Below are 21,350 nucleotides of genomic sequence, written 5' to 3' on the forward strand. Positions count from 1 at the left end.
TTCTTGAAAAAATATTTTTACTGTTTTTAATCACACTAGGGCCTTGTTTAGTTCCCAAAAATTTTGCAAAATTTTTCAGATTCTCCGTCACATCGAATCTTTAGACGTATGCATGGAGTATTAGATATAGATAAAAATAAAAACTAATTGCACAGTTTAGTCGGAATTGACGAGACGAATCTTTTGAGCCTAGTTAGTCCATGATTGAACAATATTTGTCAAATACAAACGAAATTGCTACGGTGCTCATTTTGCCAAAAATTTTGAAACTAAACAATGCCTAGATGCAGACGTTCACCTACATATACACGTACTATATTGCTTACTACCAATAAAAAATGATATACTATTAAAATGGTTGACTTAAAATCGGGTGAATAATTCTACCAACATCAAATCTAGCCACTTCCTTCTCGACTTGTTCGCTTGGCTAAAAATATTATTCGCTTATTTGTTATTACAGAAAAATATTCTAACAGATAATCTCAAACGAACCGGCTAAAACCGAGAAGTCTTGTTTTTGGCAGGATTAATAATTCAATTCAACCCGGCCCATCGAGTGGGCTATTTTTTTCTTGACGGAAGGCCCGAGTGGACTTAGATGTAGCCCACTCTGAAAGGGGACTAGTAAGCCCAAAGCCCAACGTAAATGCATATTAGGCCCTACGGCGTAGCCGAAATCTTGGCCCAGGATAAAACGAAGTCCGTACAATGATTCCAAGCACCCTCTGCAGTTTTCTTGTGCAAACGCAGAACATCTCACGATTTCTACTGTTATCGTCGAACGCCAAAACCCTAGTTCCCAATCTCCATCTCCGGCACCTCCAACCCCTCCCTCAGGCTACCCGTCCCAGCGGCGCCGGCAGACGCCATGGACAGCTCCCTCGCGAGCGCCGCGGCGATCGCCGACCAGCGCCAGAAGATCGAGCAGTACCGCCACATCCTCGCCTCCGTCCTCTCGTCTTCCCCACCTGACATCTCCCAGGCCAAGCGATTCCTCGACCACAGTAATGCGCTTTAATCTAGAACCCTAGCGCCAGATTGTTGGCGATTTTGCTCTTGTTCTGTGTTTAATTGTTGGTATCGATGCGATTGCAGTGGTGTCGGACGAAGTTCCGCTCGTGGTGTCGCGGCAGTTGCTGCAGACGTTCGCGCAGGACCTGGGGAAGCTGGAGTCCGACGCGCAGAAGGAGGTCGCCCACTACGCGCTCACGCAGATCCAGCCACGTGTGGTCTCCTTCGAGGAGCAGGTTCGCCACCTTGGTTTGCTCCTGCGAATTTTAAACTCCAGCATACCACTATATTAGCTTCTAAATGTTGTACTGCAATTAGTTGCCTTGTTGGGTGTGAATGCCAGTTTGTTTTATTCTTCCCATTCGCTTGGGTGCCTTAATGGGACTAGTTGTTTGTGATATTATTTGTGGCCTGTGATGTTTTGAATTTTTTGTTAATGTTAGTAAATGAATGATGCAACAATTCAAGCTCACCGCTTGAATGCTACCAACTCTTATTTCTGTGGCAACTTCGTAGTTTAGACTATCAAACATGGAGAGAAACCAAAATTTAAGGTCCTGGCTGCTGCTCTAATATCTATTAGTCTGCCTGATGATTTGTATTGTTTGGTCGATGGTAATGGATAGGTCATCATGTTGTTAAGGTCTCATGTTTCTCCTGACGGAGTATATCCTCTTTGAATCTGTATGTACTACATATTGATTGATCTAGTAAGCTGTTAATTTCTAGGAATATGTATATGTATAGTAGTAAAGTTTGGCAATGTATTTGATTGGGATAGTTGGAGCGTTCTTTTATGTTGTGTGGCCCTGTTTCCATTTCTATTGGAGCTTATTCTCATGTTCTGTTTGTAATCATGTATTTAATGGATAGGTAAAGCCATACTGGTGATTCATGCTGCCAAATGATACATGTTCACGTGCATTCAGTACATAAATATATGCATCAATAGATTGCTTGTATGACGTTTTAAATTGTCTTCTTGTTACATTATGGTTAATTTGTCTTCTTTTTCGAGTCATAATCTAGCATATGTTATGCTATGGCCTTATCTGTGTCAAGCTGCTAAATCATCTGTTATAAGGAGCAGTTGGAGTGCTGCACCCATTCCTTTGGATCATTTGTTGCAATTTTGTTTTTCCTGCTTAACCATAAAGGCTAAAAGCAAAGAAAGGAAAGATGGTATATACACCAATGACACCTTATTCTGTCCATCTTCTATATATTGCACTGAAGACATTTTCTTTTTGTGGTGTGCTGTTTGCTTGACATGTCCAGAGTCCAGACATACTGTGATAACAATGATGGAAGTTAAAGGAATGTGTGCTCTTTTTAAGAAACTAAGCTTTGAACTTGTAATATCAGATCTGTTCAATTTAAAATCAGGAGGGGAAAAGGTTAAGTTATGATAGATTCTGTTCACATGCGCAGAATAAAATTTCTCCAGAATGCTGTTACCATTTTCGGCTGTCTACAAACACTTACAATGCATGTTTGTATGAGTTTGGATCTTAAATCATTTGTGTGGTTCACGCTATCTGTGACCTTAGTTGGTAATTTGTAAAGAACTGTTGCAACAATCGCTATATCTAAATTGTCTAATTATGTCTCCACAGGTGGTAGTGATTAGAGAGAAGCTTGCAGAGCTATATGAGTCTGAACAACAATGGTCAAAAGCAGCACAAATGCTTAGTGGGATTGACTTGGACTCAGGAATCAGGTAGAAACTGACTTGTCTTGACTCGTTTCATGTAATATCAATGGAGTTTTACATATTGACATGGAAGTTCTGGCCTATTCCTTTCACTCAGGATGCTTGATGACACCAACAAATTATCCAAGTGTGTCCAGATTGCACGACTCTATTTAGAGGTTAGTGCTCGTTTTCTTGTCTGTCATCAATGCATGCACAGTATTGGCTCAACTCATTTAGTTCTTCACCTTTTAGGATGACGATGCAGTAAATGCCGAGGCTTTTATCAACAAGGCTTCATTTTTGGTAACCAACAGCCACCAGGAAGTTCTAAACTTACAGTACAAGGTTTGTTATTTTGGGAACACGTAAGTAGAACATTTTTTTTTTTACATTTTAGCAAAACCTTTATTCTGTGTTATATATTTTTTCCTTTTCAAGGTCTGTTATGCAAGGATTTTGGATCTGAAAAGAAGATTCCTGGAAGCTGCACTTCGATATTATGATATCTCTCAAATTGAACAACGCAAGATTGGAGACGAGTAAGGATTTGCAATATGTTTTTTCATCGGAGGCTTAAAAAAGTTGTTCTTCATGGTTATGCATTGTTTTGCTAGTGCCTAGTTTCTATTACTATCCCTTCATTCATATTTCTTATTATTTCACTCATTTTATGTATTTACTATGTGATACGTAAGCAAGATTTTGCTGTTTTGGACATTGATTGTGTGATTGATTTCACAGCTTTAAAAGGTTATTCTGCATGGTTATCCTTTTGTCTTGCTGGTGCTTGATCTCTATTACTATGCTGTTTATTGTTATTTCTTATTATTTCATTTGCTTTATGTATTTATTATTTCATATATAAGTAACCTTTTAAGTTTTGTACATTGGTTGTGTGTGATTAATTTTGAAAGTTATAAGATGAGACATGTGGTTTCCCTGTTTTCTTCTAAACTGCAATGGTTGTTCTGATGGAACCTAAATTCCATATGATGCCAGAGAGATTGATGAAAATGCACTGGAGCAAGCTCTTAGTGCCGCTGTGACGTGCACAATATTGGCTGGTGCTGGTCCACAACGCTCCCGTGTTCTTGCTACTCTGTACAAGGTATCATTTTTGTTGTCTCATCTCAATGTACTTGGATTTCGTGCTGGTAGTACCTACCCTCAGCTGTTTTTATTCAACTCTCTAGATGTATTGCGTGTTACTCCCTCCGTCCCTATATATAAGGCGTAACCACTTTTGTTCATGTCCCATAATATAAGGCGTGTGCTCTCTCTAGAGGGACATCCATCGATGCAATAGTACTAGTGTTGAGAGATTAAATGTGTTCCTTGGTCTTTGAACCGGAGGTGGTTACACCTTATAAACTGGGACGGAGGGAGTAATGCTTTGTATTAGCTCATGTCAGTTATATAAACATATGTTGCATGTTTAGCTTATTATAGTTTAGTCGAGCTGTATACTGTAATATTTATCTCACTTGTTCTCTGTCAAGATGGCGCAACAAAAACCAATTAATCTGGGTGCTTATGTCTTTTCTGATAAATATGGGTTGACAAAAATTCTAGCTTCTGGCTTGAGCTGGGTGGTTTCAGATCTTTTCCAGTGCCAAAGCAGTGTGTATATATGCATGTTCAGGTCTTGTAATCTAGATGTTTAGGGTCATAATAAATGCATCATGTTTGTCTCTTATTCTTTATTTACACACTCTGCATTTATTTTGCTTCTTATTGCATTATGCCCATTTCAGGATGAAAGATGCTCGAAGTTGAAGATATACCCAATACTGCAGAAGGTTTGTGTTATCAGTAATTAGTCTCCAGGCATTATATCCTCGGATCTAATTTTTTTGTACTGATAATTATAAGTCTGTTTATGCTGCCCAAATCTTTCAGGTTTATCTTGAAAGGATTTTGAGGAAACCAGAAATTGATGCTTTTGCAGAGGAGCTGAGGCCGCATCAAGTTAGTTGACCTCCATATGCTCAATTTTAAAACAATTTGTTATCTATTATGTCTTAACAGTTCGTTTTGCATCAATCTACAGAAAGCTTTATTACCAGATAGGTCGACTGTGCTTGACCGAGCAATGATCGAGCATAATCTCCTTAGTGCCAGTAAACTGTACACAAATATCAGGTGAACTGACTTGCCCATGTTTACTAAATTCATTAGGATCTAATCATGCTAATCGATCATCCTATTTGTGCAGCTTTGATGAGCTTGGGACATTACTGGGGATTGATCCAAGGAAGGTAAGCCCCTTTGCAGAGATATTTATCACTTTATCTTCACATCTTCTGAACCCTTCAGAGTTCAGTCAATCTGGAGTGTTTTAGCTTTGTTTTGATGTCCGAGGAAAACTTCCGTGAAGACCTAGTAATTATGCACCATATGTAGTTTTGTTTTCCCATGAGCTGGAAAGTTTTGTTTGGCCTAGCTTATACTTAAATACTTTTTGTATCTGATTTATATTTACGTGCTTGCTTGCTTACATTGGTTATACGTTCTCATATTTTATTTAAACGTTATATGTGCAGCACCTAAAAGCTGCGTTGTAGATGAATCCTTTATGTCATGAGTACCAGACTACAGATAGAATTCTGGTTCCAGTATATGTTTTGCTATTTTCCAAATTTGATTGTAGTTTCCAACATTTGGATATTGACAGGCTGAGAAGATAGCATCCCGGATGATTTATGAGGATAGGATGCGGGGTTCCATTGATCAGGTGCTTAAACAAGTTTTTTTTCTTGAAATAACCTATCTGATGTTGAAGCCTAAAAAATTCCGCGATAGATTCGCCCTTGTATGTTATAGTGATTTGAACCATGTTCACCCAAATATTTTCTGTTGGTTCACAGGTTGAGGCTGTGATACATTTTGATGATGACACGGAAGAGCTACAGCAATGGGATCAACAGGTTAGTACCACAATAAGCGGTTCATGTAATGGAAATTGGAATGGGAATGCATGCAGACACATCTGCAACATCCTGCGATTTGACACCCATGCCAATTTTTATATTTTGACGGAGAATAACCGGCCTGATCGTTGATCGGTGGTACTTGCTTTATACTTGCAGATTGCTGGACTATGTCAAGCCCTGAACGACATCCTTGACAGCATGTCAAGCAAGGGAATAGCTATTCCGGTGTGAATAAATCTCTCGTCCTGTTGGTAGAACTGTTTCATGCCTCCAGAATCCAGAATCAACATTTTGTATAGTTTGCTGCTGCAAATGCGTATCTTGTGATTTTGGAACCTGTTATAATACAAACGTCTAATGCAAAATTGGGGGAGGATGCTTGCGTAAGTAACACTCACCAGGTTGTCATCGGGTTAAATTTGTGAATACTGCGTCTCTGGACAAACAATTATGGAAACTTTAACCATTATCTGAAATCGGATGCCTAGTCTTATTGGGAACCACTAGGACATCAAAAGCGATATGGAGTTATTACGACAGCTATAGCGATATGAAGTTATAGCAATGTTAAAGTATAAAGTGAGCCTGCATGAAGAGTCAATGTTAAAGTATAAAGGGAAGAACCTGGATGAAGCTAGAAGGATGCACGAACACTCGGCTAGCATAGTATCTTTACTTCGTTACACAGGCTAGCAACCTGTTGGATTGATTTAAAGTCTTTCTGGATGTCTTGTACGACTATGGCATCATGGGCTTATGATTTGCATCAAGAGCACTCGTATAATTCAGTGAAGCGGCGTGGGAAGGAGGATGCACGAGCACTGGAGCAGCATGCTATTCTAGCATGATTCGCATCAAGAGCACCCCTATGATTCAGTGAAGCGGCATGGGATGGAATGTAGGATGCACGAGCACTCGAACAGCATGCTATTCTGGCAACGTAGCAAGTAGCAGCACTCATGAACACTGAACTTATCTGCTTATTTATGGTACATTTCATACAAGCGGGATCTAAACTCAGCGTACAGCACGGTTTAGCGAACGACACAACAAACACATCACGACCTACATAGCCGACTAGCAGGTGGTCCTCTGTACGAGTGGTGGTGACCTGGCAAGTGATCTGGCAAGTGGCCCCCTGTTTATTTGTACGAACGAGCAGAGGCTCGAGCCTTCCCGGCTGCTCGCTCAGCCACTCCTGAACATACCAGCACGGTAGCGTTTGTTCAGTTTGTTGGACAAGCTATACGGCGGCTCGTCACCTCCCTCTTCCTCATCTTCCCTCTCTGGCTCATCTCCACGTCCGCCTCCACCTTCTTCCTCCTCCTCCCTCCGCCGTCTTCCTCCTCCCTTTCTCTTTCTTCCTCCTCCTCGCGTCTCCGTGCACGCTCTTCCTCCTCTTGCTCCCTCCTTGCCCTCTCTTCTTCCTCTCTCCTCCGCTGCTTCTCCTCCTCCTTCCTGGCCCGCTCCTCTTCCTCTTCCCTCCTCTCTTCTTCCTCCTCCTCCCGTTTCTTCCTCTCCTCTTCCTCCCGTTCCTTCCTCTCCTCTTCCTCTCGTTCCTTCCTCTCCTTTTCCTCCCGTTTCTTCCTCTCCTTCTCCTGCTCTCTCCTCTCTTCTTCCTCCCGTTCCTTCCTCTCCTTTTCCTCCCGTTCCCTCTTCTCTTCTTCCTCCCGTTCTCTCCTCTCTTCCTCCTCCTCCCGTCGCTTCTTCTCCTCCTTCGCCGCCTTCTCCTCCATCTCCTCAGCGCACGAAATGCACGACAGTATCGTCGAGTCGCGCTGCGCGGACAGCATCTTCTCCACGGCGGTCGAGTTCGGCTGCCCCAGCGCCAGCGCCAGCACCTTCTTTCCAATGGCCTGCAGCACGGAGCCCTTCCCGGCCAGGAACTGCGGGTGGTTCTGCCCCATGTGGGTGCTGAACCCGACGAACACGAACGAGTCGTTGTTGAACGACATCTGCGCCATCGGGTGGAACCGCGGCACCACGAACACGTCGCCTTCCTTCACGCGGAACACCGAGTTCCTGCACCGCCACCTCGCGCCGCCGCCTTCGCCTTCGCCTTCGCCTTCGTCGCCGCGGCCTCCCGGCCCGCCGCGCCGCCTGTGGCCGTGGTGGTGGTGGCCTCTCCTGCTCTCGCCCGACGGGTTGGTGCTGCTCGGGCACACCGTCTGCACGATCCCTGAGCCGTCCGTCACGATCGCGATCTCCGTCGCCTTGGGGTTCCAGTGCGGCCCCATCATCGAACCCTGCAAATTAAACAAACCGGTGGATCGTCGTTGATAGATTAACGCGGCGAGCTGAGATTATCAATCGCGTGATGGATTACATACCGTGGTCAGGTTCACCATGAACATGCCAATGTTGGACCCGTGCAGGGCGTCGAGGTCCTTGTTGGTCATCGTCCGGCTCCACCCGTAGCAGTTCTCGACGTCGGGCTTGCCGGAGTAGAAGTTGAACGCCTTGCTCTTGGATTTCTTGTCCTTGTCCTTGCTCTTGTGCTTCCCCTTGTCCTCCTTCTTCTTCTTGTTCAGGAACTCCTCCGGATCGCGCACTCCTAAGAGCGCGTCAACGATGTCCTCAGTCCAGTTGGGTTTCTCTTTCTCGTCCCCCTTGTCCTCTGGGTTGTAGGGTATAATCTGTGGAGGGGTCTTGGCAGATTTGATCGCTTCTACCACCTCTGCTTTGACCTTGTGAAAGATGGGATCCATTAACTTGCTGATCACCAGGCGTATGTGTATGTACCATGTACAGGCTTACGGTGCACTATGCAATAGTACCAGTTTTCACTTACCCCAAATCCTTGGCGAAGAACATCTGTCTCGAACCCTTTGACCAGCTTACTGACGCTGGAATAAGCTTCCACCTTGGGCTTCTGCTTTGACACAACGTCACAACAACAATCAGATGGGGTCAACCATGGAATGCAGAGGAAGGATCGGAGGTTCATTATTACCGAGGGATCATCGGCGTTGATGCCTTCGCTGGTGAAGATGGCATAGATGCGAAGACGCTGTCTCCTGGCGTTGGGGTAGCTCTGGATGTACAAGATGCTGCCCTGCTCGAAGTTGTAGACGTCTCCTCGCTGCACCTCCATGGAACTCTGTTCGCTGCTCTCTTCTTCTATGAAAGTCACCTTACCCCGACCTGTTTGGTGACCAGAAGGTTATTCTACCAAGGACATGTAACTGGTGCTTATTAGTAAAAGTGCGTAACACAGCAAGCATGTCACTATGTCAGTGACCTACCGCTGTGAACGTAGAACACCATGTCGGCATGCAGCTGCACGGGCAGGAACAGCGCTCCAGGGTCCATGGTGATGAAGTGCAGCCGGTACGCCGTGCCCGCCGCGTCGGCGACGTCCACGGCCGTGACCGAGCCGGCCTCGCTGTCCGCCACCGCACGCCGCCTCTCCTTCTCCACCACCTGCCCGCCCACCGCGCCGCCGCTCACCCTCCATCTCTCGTGCTGCTTCTTCCCGGACGCCGCCGCGGCCGCCGAGACGATGACGGCCAGGAGCAGCAGCAGCAGCAGGAGCCACGACCGAGCAGTCGTCGTCGCCACCGCCATGACCCAAGACAGCTAGAATCTCTGTTCTGTTTTTCCCCGTCGCCGCACCTGCGATCTGCAGTGTGTTGGAGCTCGCTTTGGGCCGCTTGATAAGCAGCTGGGCTTGCGCACTCGGGGGGCGCTGCGTGCGTGCGACGTGGGGGGGACGCTGCCGCTGTGACCGTGCATGGGCGAGACGTGGCGCCGTGGCGACGGAGGGTGGTGGTCGCCGGTGTCGTGGCGCGGTGAGGTGTGCCTCGCCATCAGCCACTTGGCCCGCTCTGCGCGGTGAGGTGGACTCCGCGCTGCGTTCGGATATGTCCTTGGCATGCCTGCGCGGTGAAATACAACTACAGAGTACGGTGCTGTGATGCGTTCTGTGGATACATGGCCTAGAGATTTATTCACGTTTTCAGTCATTCAGTGACGTGTACTGCAAGCGAGATTCACGCAAGCTTTGGGCCAGTTTCACCGAATTTTCCAATTTCCAGCTAATTCCATGGCCTCGTTTAGTTCACTCTGAAAACTAAAAACTTTTCAAGATTCCCCGTCACATCAAATCTTGGAGCACATGTATGAAACATTACATATAGACAAAAATAAAAACTAATTGTACAGTTTGCTTGTAAATCACGAGATGAATCTTTTAAGCCTAGTTAGTCCATGATTGGAACGAAAATGCTACAGTGCCGAAATCTATTTTTTTTCGGAACTAAACAAGGCCTAAGTTTATAAAACCCGAAGTCTACAAAATAGACAAAAAGAATGATCATCATCACTCCATCAGCGATTGAAGAGGAGAAGTTTGAGACTCTGTTGGAAACACTCTATACCTATGAGGGCTGGGAGTCAAGGATGTTCAACTGATGTGTTTTGGAAAATAATCGTCAATATCAAGATCGAAATGCTGATAACAAGACCTGCTGATAACAAGATTAGACCTCATCACAAAAGCGGTGCTTTTGGATTGATGCACCAACTAAGAAATTGCTGGGAGCACCCAGCCCGACGCTCTAAACATTTCCTTTTGGCGGTTCTGTTAGATGAGTTCCCAAGGCTTCTATCAGATGTCCAACAGGCATTATATGATGCAGGTTACCTACCCCAACTAGATAACAGAACATGGACTGAGTTCTGTTATCACAGTGGTCTTTGGTCGTCGTCTTCTCCAAACATCTGCATAGATACTTGGTCTTCTTCCTCGGATTATATGATACTTTCTGATGGCCTCCATTGTACATCTGCATAGATACTTGGTCTTCTTCCTGGGATTATATGATACTTGGGGCGTGAATTGGTCTCTGTAAGTCAGCAAACAGTGGATTCTGTGAATTGCTGTGTATATGATACATTCTGATGGCCTCCATTGTACATCTGCACAGATACTTGTTCTTCCTGGGATTATATGATACTTGGGGTGTGAATTGGTCTCTGTAAGTCGGCAAACAGTGGATTCTGTGAATTGCTGTGTATGATTACGACAGACATGTAACTTAGCTTTTATAATTTTGTGTCCCAATCGACAACTGTGGCATGTAATGATATATTACGCTGCCTCACGCCTGCGTAACATGCTAGGGGACTGACTAGTATGATCCATTTTTGTCCTTGGTGTAATGTGAAGAGGAAATATACAAGATTGTACCTTCAGGAGGCTCCCTAAGACAACAATCTTGACCACAGATTATAAGGATAATCTTATACATGTTTTTCCAGAGGGAGTACCGAGTACATGTTAAAAAATTAATTAAGCTCTGATCAAACTTCACTCCATTAGGATCACTACCATCTTACAGTCTACAAGGCCATTGTATAACAATTCGTCATATACTGCTGCATAATCATCAGAATCCAGGAAAAGCAGGTGGACAGCAAATTCTCTAACAAAAATTCTGCTAGATCATAATATATATATATATATTTTTTAAAAAAGAAGAGGATTCACTTTATTTTCTTCCGCAAAAATCCCGCTTGCCAAAAAGAGCTTCCTTCAATTATTATCCAACGGCACAACTGAGCCATCTTGCACTTGAACACAGCTACTCCACTCGTGATCTGGAGTAATGACATGCAATTACTCCTTGCTGCAATGGACATAACAACACGCAATGACGCAATAAACTAAATAAACATGTTAATACCAAGAGGTAACACTGACAGTGATATCCCTTATAGTCATGAGCTTACATGATGGCATAAAGTTAGCACCCTACATTTTGAGCAACTTCCAATATATAGATAATATCAATCTTAACCAAGAGATAAGCATGCCGGTGCTTCCTTTTTTCTTGAAAGCATTTTCTTTGAAGAAAGGTGAACAAAAACTTCCAAACAATATTAATTTTTGTGGTGTGGTTATTATGACCTCAAGAATTGATTCACGGATGCTCTTAAAAACATGTTTGAAACTCAGACAAAAATCTGCACAATTAACCTTCTACAAAACAATATTCTAAATAACACCCATCCTTAATGATTTAATATTTCCCCAGTGATCTTACATATTTGAATGTCATAAAAACTGAAATAGCCTAAGCTGGTTCCATGATTTCTTAATGCCACCGATACAAATTTAAAAATGCAATAATTGCTAGCAAGTCTGCATATATGAACTTACCTATTCCAGAAGCACAGAAGTTATTCTAAAAACGCAGACCATGAGAAGTTCTGGAACTGGTGTGGAAACACCAGATGCACTTGACATAAAAGTCCAGAATGCACTTATTTGGCAAATATCCTGATTAGAGAGAGAGTACCCTCGGCTCAGGTTCGATGTAGGTCCAGCCATCAATAGCCTCGTGCGCCAATGTCGGCACCGCGGCTTCACAGGTGATTGATCTGCGCATGGGTTCAGGACATCAAGCATCAACCTGGCTGTCACAACAGGTCAACAGGCATGCATGCACAACATTCACATGGTATCAAATATGATTATTATTCAATGGTACCCACATTTGAGCAGGGTCTTCCACTTCTTCTGATCATCTTACTCTTCATGTATATATTTTGTCAAAATCATCATGACCTTATCTTCCTGAATTGATTGGACATCAGCATTCTTTAGTAACCTACATCTTAGCAACTGCAACAGCTTCGATAAATTTGTCATCTTTAATGCATTAATACGACCAAAACTAGATACCAAAGCACAAAACTGAAAATTATAAGAAATTTGTAAAGCATGTTTGATGGCATTAGTGACATTACTCAGTGCGCATTCAGAACATTTCTCATAATCACAATCTAATTTACTTATCAAGAAAGGAAAATAAATTCTGTTCTTTCATGCATTCATTTCTAAAATAATACTTTGTCCATTAGTCAAAATATATTTATTCAGGACTTAATTGCCTCCAAATTAGTTGATGCAGTGAGCAACCAAGAACAATAATAAACAAATTGCATATTGTTACACCTAAACCTATATCTTTCAAACATAATAAATTTGATGATACCTTCCTCAGTTACAACCAAAAGCTTGCTTGACATAAGTCCAGTGTCAACCATCACCACTTCAACTAAGACTGGTTGGAGAAGGACAACTGCGGCAAGTGAAGCATGGCAGAACATTACCATTACAGTCCTTAATGAAATTCCAACTGTGGTAATTGGGTGTGACCAAAGTTGTACATGCTAACAAGCCATAGCGTGTCATAGGCATATCAATTTTGGCTCATCACAGTAGTTAAACAAACAAACAATGACTATAAATTTAGGGACGAATAGTATGGAACAAACTTATAATTTAGAGAATTAGTACCTAGTAAATCCAGGCCATAAATCAGTACTGCTCAGTACATATTATCCTATAAACAAGAAAGAAAAATATCATCCTGTACAATAAGTTGATGGAGACTAGGCATCCATAGAATGACACTGTTTTGTCAGACCTAGATAGGATGAAGTGTTATGCTGTCATCTTAATAGCAAAATTCCAAAATCTGAAAGTTTTTCCAACTACAACAGTAATTTTATCTTCAAATGCACTTGAGTTGGACCCAAGAGCTTAAATCTAAGAGAAAAATTCCATTCCATTTTTTTTTTATGTTCAAATGTACTTAAATTGGACACAAAGTGTGAATTTTCGTCACAGACCTGAAGCTGTGATCTTGTGCCAGAAGGAAACTAAATGAATGACAAGATGGCCCAGTGACAACAAGATTTCTACATCTAAAATAGCAGAGCAAAGTGACTGGCACAGAGAAAAAATGGTCGATGCTGCTGAGATGTTCTGGCTTTACATCAACCACCTAGGACACGGTGATTCTTTTGGAAAACTGAAGCATAGGAATAGAACTACTAAATCATGGAAAAACTTAATTAAATAAATACCCTGTTATAATCTGATATAAATACTGCACAAAGATAAACACAGCTATAAGAATATTAGGAAGTATAAAGTAAGATTGCTTCACAAATAGTTTGACATTTTCTCCATGTCATAAAGCTAACAGATGCTTTCCCTGTCCTAATAAACTATAAAGTAAACATGGTGTGATTTAGCCGAGAAGCTTTTTTTTTCAGGTAAGGCAAACACTCACCTAGCCATGATGTGATGAAGATCTGGTGCGTCACAGTGCATAGAACCATATAGAATTTGTGGCAAAAAAAAAGAAGAAATCCAAGTGCTTACTGATAAATGCTTGACAAAGAACATCTTAATGAGCATAGAACTCAGGAAGTCCTCATAAATATTTTTTAAACAAAAAAAGAATCAAAATGCTTAATCTTTCAAATTTCAATGGTTGTGGACAAAGAATATATGTAAATTTCAATGGTTGAAGTGATCAATGCTATCTCAGCTATGTCATTGGCATTCCATGTCTGGCGTCTTCCGGCAACAACCATGGCAACGCAGCGACCAGCACCACCGGCGGTTCAACCTGTGCCACGAATTGCAGTGGCCATCTCATCTGTTCAGGCGCCCAACGGACTCGTTGGCTGCTACATCCTCCTCTTTTCAGCCCACGCGACGCTAACTGTTGGGTCTTTTCCATGGGATCCCGGACAACATAGTTGTAGTCCACCTTTATTTCATATTTTTGTTTTAAATAATAAAGGTAAGCTGAGATGTAAAAGGCTTAACCCTCGATCACGTCTAATAGGTCTGCGGCAACTATCCAGCTCGAGGACGAGCTGGGTCTCCAAGGGCGGGGGAGATGTCATGGGCAGGCAACGGACTGCCTGGGCCGACGGGCTGATAGTTCGGCCCAGTTATCTTTATAAGTTTAGTTATCTTTGTATTTGCAATTTATTTAGTCCCAAATAGGTTATTTAGCAAAAGAGGTGAAGTACAAGGGACATAAATATCTGTAGACTCTATTAATATAATCAAGCAATGAATTATGAAGAAACAATTCTAGTCCCCCTCAATCTCTCAAGCTCTTGGCAAAGCATAAGGCCTAGTTATCTATCCCAAAATACCCACCACGTTCATAACATGCTAGGACATATTTCTGATCCTATCTACAAATGACAGTACCAGAATGAAACACAAATCATGCCACTTTTTTGGAAGAACTGATGTCGCATCTCAAGCTCACTTAACATGATATAAATGTTATATCCAAACTCATGGGGTTTGAATTTACGATAAAAATCAGGCACTATGTAATACTTAAATAACTAAAGAACCAGACATATAATAACATATATGAATCTGCCTTTAACTGGATATCTAGGGGTGTTGAAAACTTGAACTGTAAGAGCTGACTACATGCCAAGCATCCTTTGGATATTGATTATTGAAGCACAGAGACATTATTTCCAAGTGAATGTCTAACTCATTCAGGTAGAAACTAGACATTTTCATATGGGAACCAAACATGGTTGCAACTACACAGGATACTTAATGGTCTGGTCCACTATACTGTAGTACACAATTTCAATTGACAACCTACTATGGCATATGAACAACTTGACACTACCATTGTTTCTATTTTCCTTTTTTTACGATACTACTATTGTTTTTCTTTAAGTGAAGGCAGTTCCAGGATCAAGAAGGAACTATGTTCAGATCCTCTATTCAAATTGTGCAGTCCTTTGTGCTATAACCAGAGCAATAAGCTTGACTGACCTATGAAACCTCTGGTTTTTACAAAGTCAGTGTAAAAATATTATATCTTATGTGCAGTGACAGAAATCTCATTTTTTATTGAGAAAAGATTAGAATTGCATCATCCACGTTGATTATGATATAGTGATATATTGTATGGGAAGGACACAGCAACTGTTTTTAGTTCTTTAAAGTTCGACATCTCTGCGTATCCGTGAACTGCCACATAAAAAAATAGATCAACAGCTTCCACAAATTATAGTTAGACACTTTTTATTGTCATAAAACATAACTTACATCCAGGGTAATTGGACAGACAAGTATGCATTGCATACAACCAAACCAAACTTTTTATTGCCATAAAGCACAACTTACATCCATGGTAATTGGTCACACAAGTATGCATTGCATACAACCAAACCAAACAGCAGGTCCATTCCTACATCCAGAAGGCTACAGGAGAAAACGATGAAAGAAGCTTTGACACTAGATAGGAGTTGGTGGTGCGGCCAATGGTTTGCAGCTCTCCCTTGTGATTGTGCTTGAGGCCGAACATGGTAATATGGAGCATGCAGCCATCACAGTCACCAAAGGCGTCCTCATAGTCCAGTCCCTCACGCACCACACACTCCACAATGCAAAATCTGGAACCACCCATGTACGTCAGAGTAGGGCCACGAGCCACCTTGTCTTTGCACCACAGCTTGTCCTTGACCATCTTCCAGTCCGGCTGCATGGCACTTGTGCTGCTGTGAGAGACGACTTGGCAGGAGCAAATGCCACCATCCTTGTGAAGCCCAACCCATGCATCCAGTTCACTGTCAAAGAAGCCTTCATGTCTGAAAGGCAACACCCATTCCCCATGGTACCTCCACTCGCAGTGCCTGGCGTCAAAGGAGAAGGTCCGATCACCTATATGCGTTCTGTGGGCAGACATGAAGATGGTGTGTCCATCCGGGTGAAGGGCGTAGGAGACAATCACTTCATCCGTCTTGAATGGTGGTGGGGAAGGCACACTTTGCCATGACCAATCCAAAGTTGGGGTTGATGGACACAGACCCTGCTTGGCACTGTCCGTCGACATCACCTCAAAGGAGTGCTGCCTTTTGGCAAAGAAGTATGCGAATGCATACAGCGTATCAGCGGCGGACACAAAGTTGTTAATGCCGCCGAGTAACGGATCCGGGAGGCAAGGGCCGGTGGCCAGCGCCGCCGTCTCTGTGTCGTAAACGAGGGTCCCACGGTGCCTGTTGCTCACAGTGAAGATGTTGCTTCCCAGGGCAGCAAAACTCATGGGACAACAAGGCACAGGTGCCACCAGCCGGAGGACGGGGGGTTCCCCGAGGTGAGGGTTGGCAACGTCGATCTTATGGATCGAGAAGCCCTTGGCCCAATCATCCAGCACCAGATAGAGATGTTTTTGCTTCTGCAACCTCTTGCCAATCCCCTGTCCCTGGCCCTGGCCCTGGCCCTGGTCCTGCTCCTGCCGCCGCTTGGACATCCCCCCTCCAACAATTGTGTGCTCCTCCACCGAGTTATCCTGATTCAGAGGTCCGTTCCGTTCCTTACTGGGAAATATTTGATTTTTCGTTGCAATCGGGATGTCTGACAGGGCCAAATCTGCCAATACATCGAGAGCAACTTAGGATGCCTTTACTTATGGAGCCTCAGCAATGCTTGCGCCAGGTAGGGCTCCTCCCCTCTACCTAGATTGTAATCGAATTCGGAAATTAAACCGTCCAAGTTGGGGTCACGTACCTCCGCTGAATCCGAGCGTTCTAGCGGCCTGGGACAGAGTAGTCGCACGGCGTCGTCAACTTTCCCTCCATCCCTGCGTGCCCGATGGCGCGGTGCGCCCGTGCCGCCGCCGCCGCCGCCGCCGCCCGCCTCTCTCCCAGCGCACCATCGCCTTCCCCGCTCGGCTCGTGTAGGCCGTAGGCGGGTACTCCCTAAAGGAAGATGTGGCTTCCGCCGCCCCTTGGCTAACCCAGTTGTTTTATACTATCTCCAACAATCGTCACCTAAATTACACATTTGTCCTTTGGTGGCGCTACAGGTAAAAGGTTCCATACCTATTTTTAGTCTTCTCCAACAACAAGACTAAAAGACAACACTCTCTGCAAATGGGTCTCGAGGAGAGAGGATACCCAAATTTGAGTTATGCCTCCTCTGATACCCAAAATGGGTTTTCTGTATGGGTACTCTGTTGGAGGCTATAGGTATTGTGTTGGAAACCTATTTTGTGTTTGGGTTCCAAGTGCATATGCTATTGGAGACAGCCTTAGATACACCCAAAAACCCAAAACTTTATAAGATTTTTCATCACATCGAATTTTATGACACATGCATGTAACATTAAATATAGATAAAAAAATATAACTAATTGTACAGTTTATCTGTAAATCACGAGACGAATCTTTTAAACCTAGTTACTCCATAATTGAATAATATTTGTCAAATAAAAACGAAAATACTACATTGTCAAAATCAAAAAAAAATTGGATCTAAACAAGACCCTAGACACTGCTGCGGGCATACGTACGGATGCAGGCCCGTCAAGCATGGTAATTTTCACCGTCTTGATCCCCACGATCGGCAGTTCTCGCCAAAAACTTCTCACTCTACCTATGAACTAACGAGACCTGGACGATGGCAGTAGCACTAGTTATGACAGAAAGTATTATTGGTTGATTTATTATAAAAAAATATTATTGAATGGTTGACAAATTCGGCTAATAATTTTAAACGAACGATCGAGACGACCTTTGCAAAGCATCGACAAGTGTCGAAAATATTTAATATTTATATCTTTAAATAAATTTAGTATAATAGTATATTTAATGATTGATTATCTAATATAAATAATAATATTTATATATATATATAGTTGGTCAAAGTTAAGAAAAAATAATTTTTCGAAAGCGAGAATGACTTTTATTTTAATAGAGAGGGAGTATTCATCAACATCTCGAAGAAAAAGACATCCATATCCATATAGTTGGACCTTGGCAAAAACCTTAACTAGTTATGCAGCCACACATCGAGCAGCCACCGCCACATCTCCTTCCACGGTCTTCCATGGCAGCATGTTAAGGCCTTGTTTAGTTTAAATTTTTTTCAGATTTCTCGTCACATCGAATCTTTATACGCATGCATAGAGTATTAAATATAGATGAAAATAAAAACTAATTTCACAGTTTGGTCGGAATTGATGAGACGAATCTTTTGAGTCTAGTTAGTCTATAATTGAACAATATTTGTCAAATACAAATGAAAGTACTACTATTTCTATTTTGTAAAAAAAATTAGAAGTAAACAAGCCCTAACAACCTCGATGGATTGGTTCACGGGTAACCCACGTCCTCAAAACCCCAAGTGATAGAAACTTGTCACAAAAGACAACAACACAGTGATAACCAGTGAAGCCACAGTGACAAAATAACAACCGAAAGCGGACGAGGTGAGCTTACAACAATGGCAAAAGGCAAAGTACCCGCTAAAACAGAAGACCAGAGCAAAACCTTAGCAGCATAGCACTCATCAAGGAGTCCAGCACAAAGTATCCACCATAGTAACGACGACCAAGTATCCGCCTAAGGCCTTGTTTAGTTCACGCTGAAAACCAAAAAGTTTTCAAGATTTCCCATCACATCAAATCTTGTAGCACATGCATGAGAGATTAAATATAGACGAAAACAAAAACTAATTACACAGTTTAGTTGTAAATCACGAGACGAATCTTTTGATCCTAGTTAGTCCATGATTGGATAATATTTATCACAAACAAACGAAAGTGCTACAGCACCGAAAACTTTTCACTTTTCGGAACTAAACAAGGCCTAAGACGAAACACATCACAGTAACGGCAAATAATCCACTACGAAAGCACATGACAACAAATCATTCGCTAAACTGCAAGTGGGCCAACCCACACTTAGCAACAAACAAAGCATTTGCCAAAGAGGAGGAGACCCACCCTAGTGCGAAACATAACCTTGCCTAGTATTTACGCTACTCCCCTTGAGCTGTGACCATGATTTCTACAAAGGACATGTCATGTTGAACACGGGTTCAGTTCGCGCAGCTTTGCCGCGCGTTCCGCTGCGAATTGAAAAATCCGACCACATCCGTTCGTGTTATTGACTAGCGTACGTACTAGCACGTGCAGATCAGGTCACTGTTTGCTTGCTACTCAACTCAGTGGACTTCTTGTGCACATCGTGTCCATCTTCCTTGTTGTCCTCGCCGTCGTCCCCACCGCCGAAGAGCTTCTCGGTGTCCTCCAGGCTCCTGCCCCTCGTCTCCGGCAGGAAGAAGAACATGAACAGCCACCCGGCAGCAGCGATACCTGCATACAAGTAGAAGCTCCCGGCCAAGGTGATGGCCTTGTAGAGCGAGATGAAGGACATGGTGATGGCGCCGCTCATGATCCGGTTCATCGCCGTGCCGAGCGCGCAGCCCTGCGCGCGGAGCCGCAGCGGGAAGATCTCCGAGCTGTACACCCACGCGATGGGGCCCATGCCGACGGAGAAGGACGCCACGAACGTGAGCACCGCCGCGATGCTCACGCCCGCCAGCGGCGTCGCGTGGCCCTCGGGGAGCCGGTCGATGGCGTGCAGCGCCGACGCCAGCGTCACCAGCGACACCACCATCCCGCCCGCGCTCGTGAGCAGCAGCGGCCTCCGCCCGACGCGGTCGAGGAAGAACGTGGCCACCAGGATGAAGAGCGTCTTGGACGCGCCCACCGCCATGGTGGCGCCCAGGGAGTTGCTGTTCGACGTGAGCCCGGCCTTCTCGAACACCCGCGGGCTGTACAGCACCACGGAGTCGATGCCGGAGGCCTGCTGGAAGAACTGGAGGCCGAGGCAGGCGATCAGTATGCGGCGGACGGGCGGCGTCGGGCGGATGAGGAGGTCCCTCCACACCCCTTCGCCATGGCTGCCCTTCTTGTTCCTGCGGTCCACGACCACCACTTCGTCGTCGTCGTCGCTGTCACCGACGCCGTCCGGGATGCCGATGGCCTTCTTGATGTCGGCGAGCCGCTCCTCGGCCTCGGCGGGGGAATCGGAGGTCTTGGCCAGCACACGACGCGCGTCGCCGATGCGGCCCTGCATGACGAGCCACCGCGGCGACTCCGGCATGGCGAGGACACCCAGGGCGAGGAAGAGCGGCGGGACGGCGCCGACGAGGAACATGACGCGCCAGCTGAGGTGCACGGGGAGGCCGTGGAAGGCGTAGTTGGAGACGTAGCCGAGGAGCACCCCCGTGTTGATGAACACCTCCGGGAAGGACGTGAGCAGGCCGCGCGCCGACGTGGGCGCCACCTCGGCCGTGTACACGGGCGCGATCATGAGCGCGTACCCGACGCCGACGCCCGCCACGAAGCGGCCCAGCATGAGGATCCCGTAGCTCGGGGCGAGGCCCATGATGAGCGCGCCCGCGAAGAAGATGGCCGCCGCCAGCACCATGGTGTACCGCCGGCCGATCCAGTCGGACGTCCGGCCCGCCGCGAGCGAGCCGACGAGCGAGAAGATGTTGATGATGCCGGCGAGGATCTCGATCTCCGTGTCCGTGATCTTGAGGTCCTGCTTCATGAATAGCTGCGCTCCGCTCACCACCGACACATCTGCATATATACAGAAAAGGTAGGATCATCAGAACCTGATCATCAGAAATACGTAATAGATTGGCTACGCGCATGAGGTGCACGTACGTACGGGTGCATATATATGGCAACGGGGTGCATGGAATTGTATGCGTCATATGCGTGCGCGTACCGTAGCCGAGGAGGATGGAGTTCATGGAGGCGAGGACGGCGCAGGCGAGGGCGTACTTGTTAAGAGGCGGACGCTTTGCCGGCGCCTCGGCGGCAGGGATGCCGCCGTCGGCGGCGGCGTCGTGCTGCTTGGACATGGCGAAGGCGGAAGAGACGCGTGCACGGGTCGAGAGCGGGATGTGGCTCTCGATCGGCACCACTTGCTGTGTCTCCGGTGGCACTGTCTCTTCTCACACACTACTTAATACTTATGGCGGTCTTCGTTTAAAAGAATGCTACGCTCCTTGCCTATCTTAGCTACTATGGCCTTGTTTAGTTTCGGAAAAATTT

The 21,350-nt window shown here is 44.8% G+C and overlaps 4 protein-coding genes across 4 annotated transcripts; 1 reads left to right on the forward strand and 3 right to left on the reverse strand.

The window, feature by feature from the left end:
- Window positions 729-6,119, forward strand: LOC8054249 (COP9 signalosome complex subunit 4). Its single transcript, XM_002465652.2, has 14 exons — window positions 729-1,007; window positions 1,099-1,250; window positions 2,631-2,734; window positions 2,826-2,886; window positions 2,963-3,055; window positions 3,149-3,249; window positions 3,710-3,818; window positions 4,465-4,509; window positions 4,610-4,678; window positions 4,761-4,852; window positions 4,926-4,968; window positions 5,385-5,444; window positions 5,578-5,637; window positions 5,800-6,119. Exons 1-14 carry the CDS (start codon window positions 872-874, stop codon window positions 5,872-5,874), a joined length of 1,200 nt encoding a protein of 399 aa, XP_002465697.1. The 5' UTR covers window positions 729-871; the 3' UTR covers window positions 5,875-6,119.
- On the reverse strand, window positions 6,597-9,290 carry LOC8081885 (vicilin-like seed storage protein At2g18540). The gene is given in 6 exon segments (XM_002468290.2): window positions 6,597-6,984; window positions 6,987-7,889; window positions 7,974-8,330; window positions 8,435-8,515; window positions 8,597-8,787; window positions 8,889-9,290. Coding segments are annotated over 6 exon segments (2,007 nt in total). The 5' UTR covers window positions 9,211-9,290; the 3' UTR covers window positions 6,597-6,831.
- On the reverse strand, window positions 15,492-17,209 carry LOC8054250. Its single transcript, XM_002468291.2, has 2 exons — window positions 17,003-17,209; window positions 15,492-16,864 (listed from the first exon to the last, which is right to left on the reverse strand). Exon 2 carries the CDS (start codon window positions 16,743-16,745, stop codon window positions 15,684-15,686), a length of 1,062 nt encoding a protein of 353 aa, XP_002468336.1. The 5' UTR covers window positions 16,746-16,864; window positions 17,003-17,209; the 3' UTR covers window positions 15,492-15,683.
- Window positions 19,099-21,350, reverse strand: LOC110433175 (putative polyol transporter 1). The gene is made up of 2 exons (XM_021454925.1): window positions 21,022-21,350; window positions 19,099-20,870 (listed from the first exon to the last, which is right to left on the reverse strand). Exons 1-2 carry the CDS (start codon window positions 21,155-21,157, stop codon window positions 19,414-19,416), a joined length of 1,593 nt encoding a protein of 530 aa, XP_021310600.1. The 5' UTR covers window positions 21,158-21,350; the 3' UTR covers window positions 19,099-19,413.

Source organism: Sorghum bicolor, chromosome 1 (assembly GCF_000003195.3).
Source record: "Sorghum bicolor cultivar BTx623 chromosome 1, Sorghum_bicolor_NCBIv3, whole genome shotgun sequence".
NCBI classification, from domain to species: Eukaryota; Viridiplantae; Streptophyta; class Magnoliopsida; order Poales; family Poaceae; genus Sorghum; species Sorghum bicolor.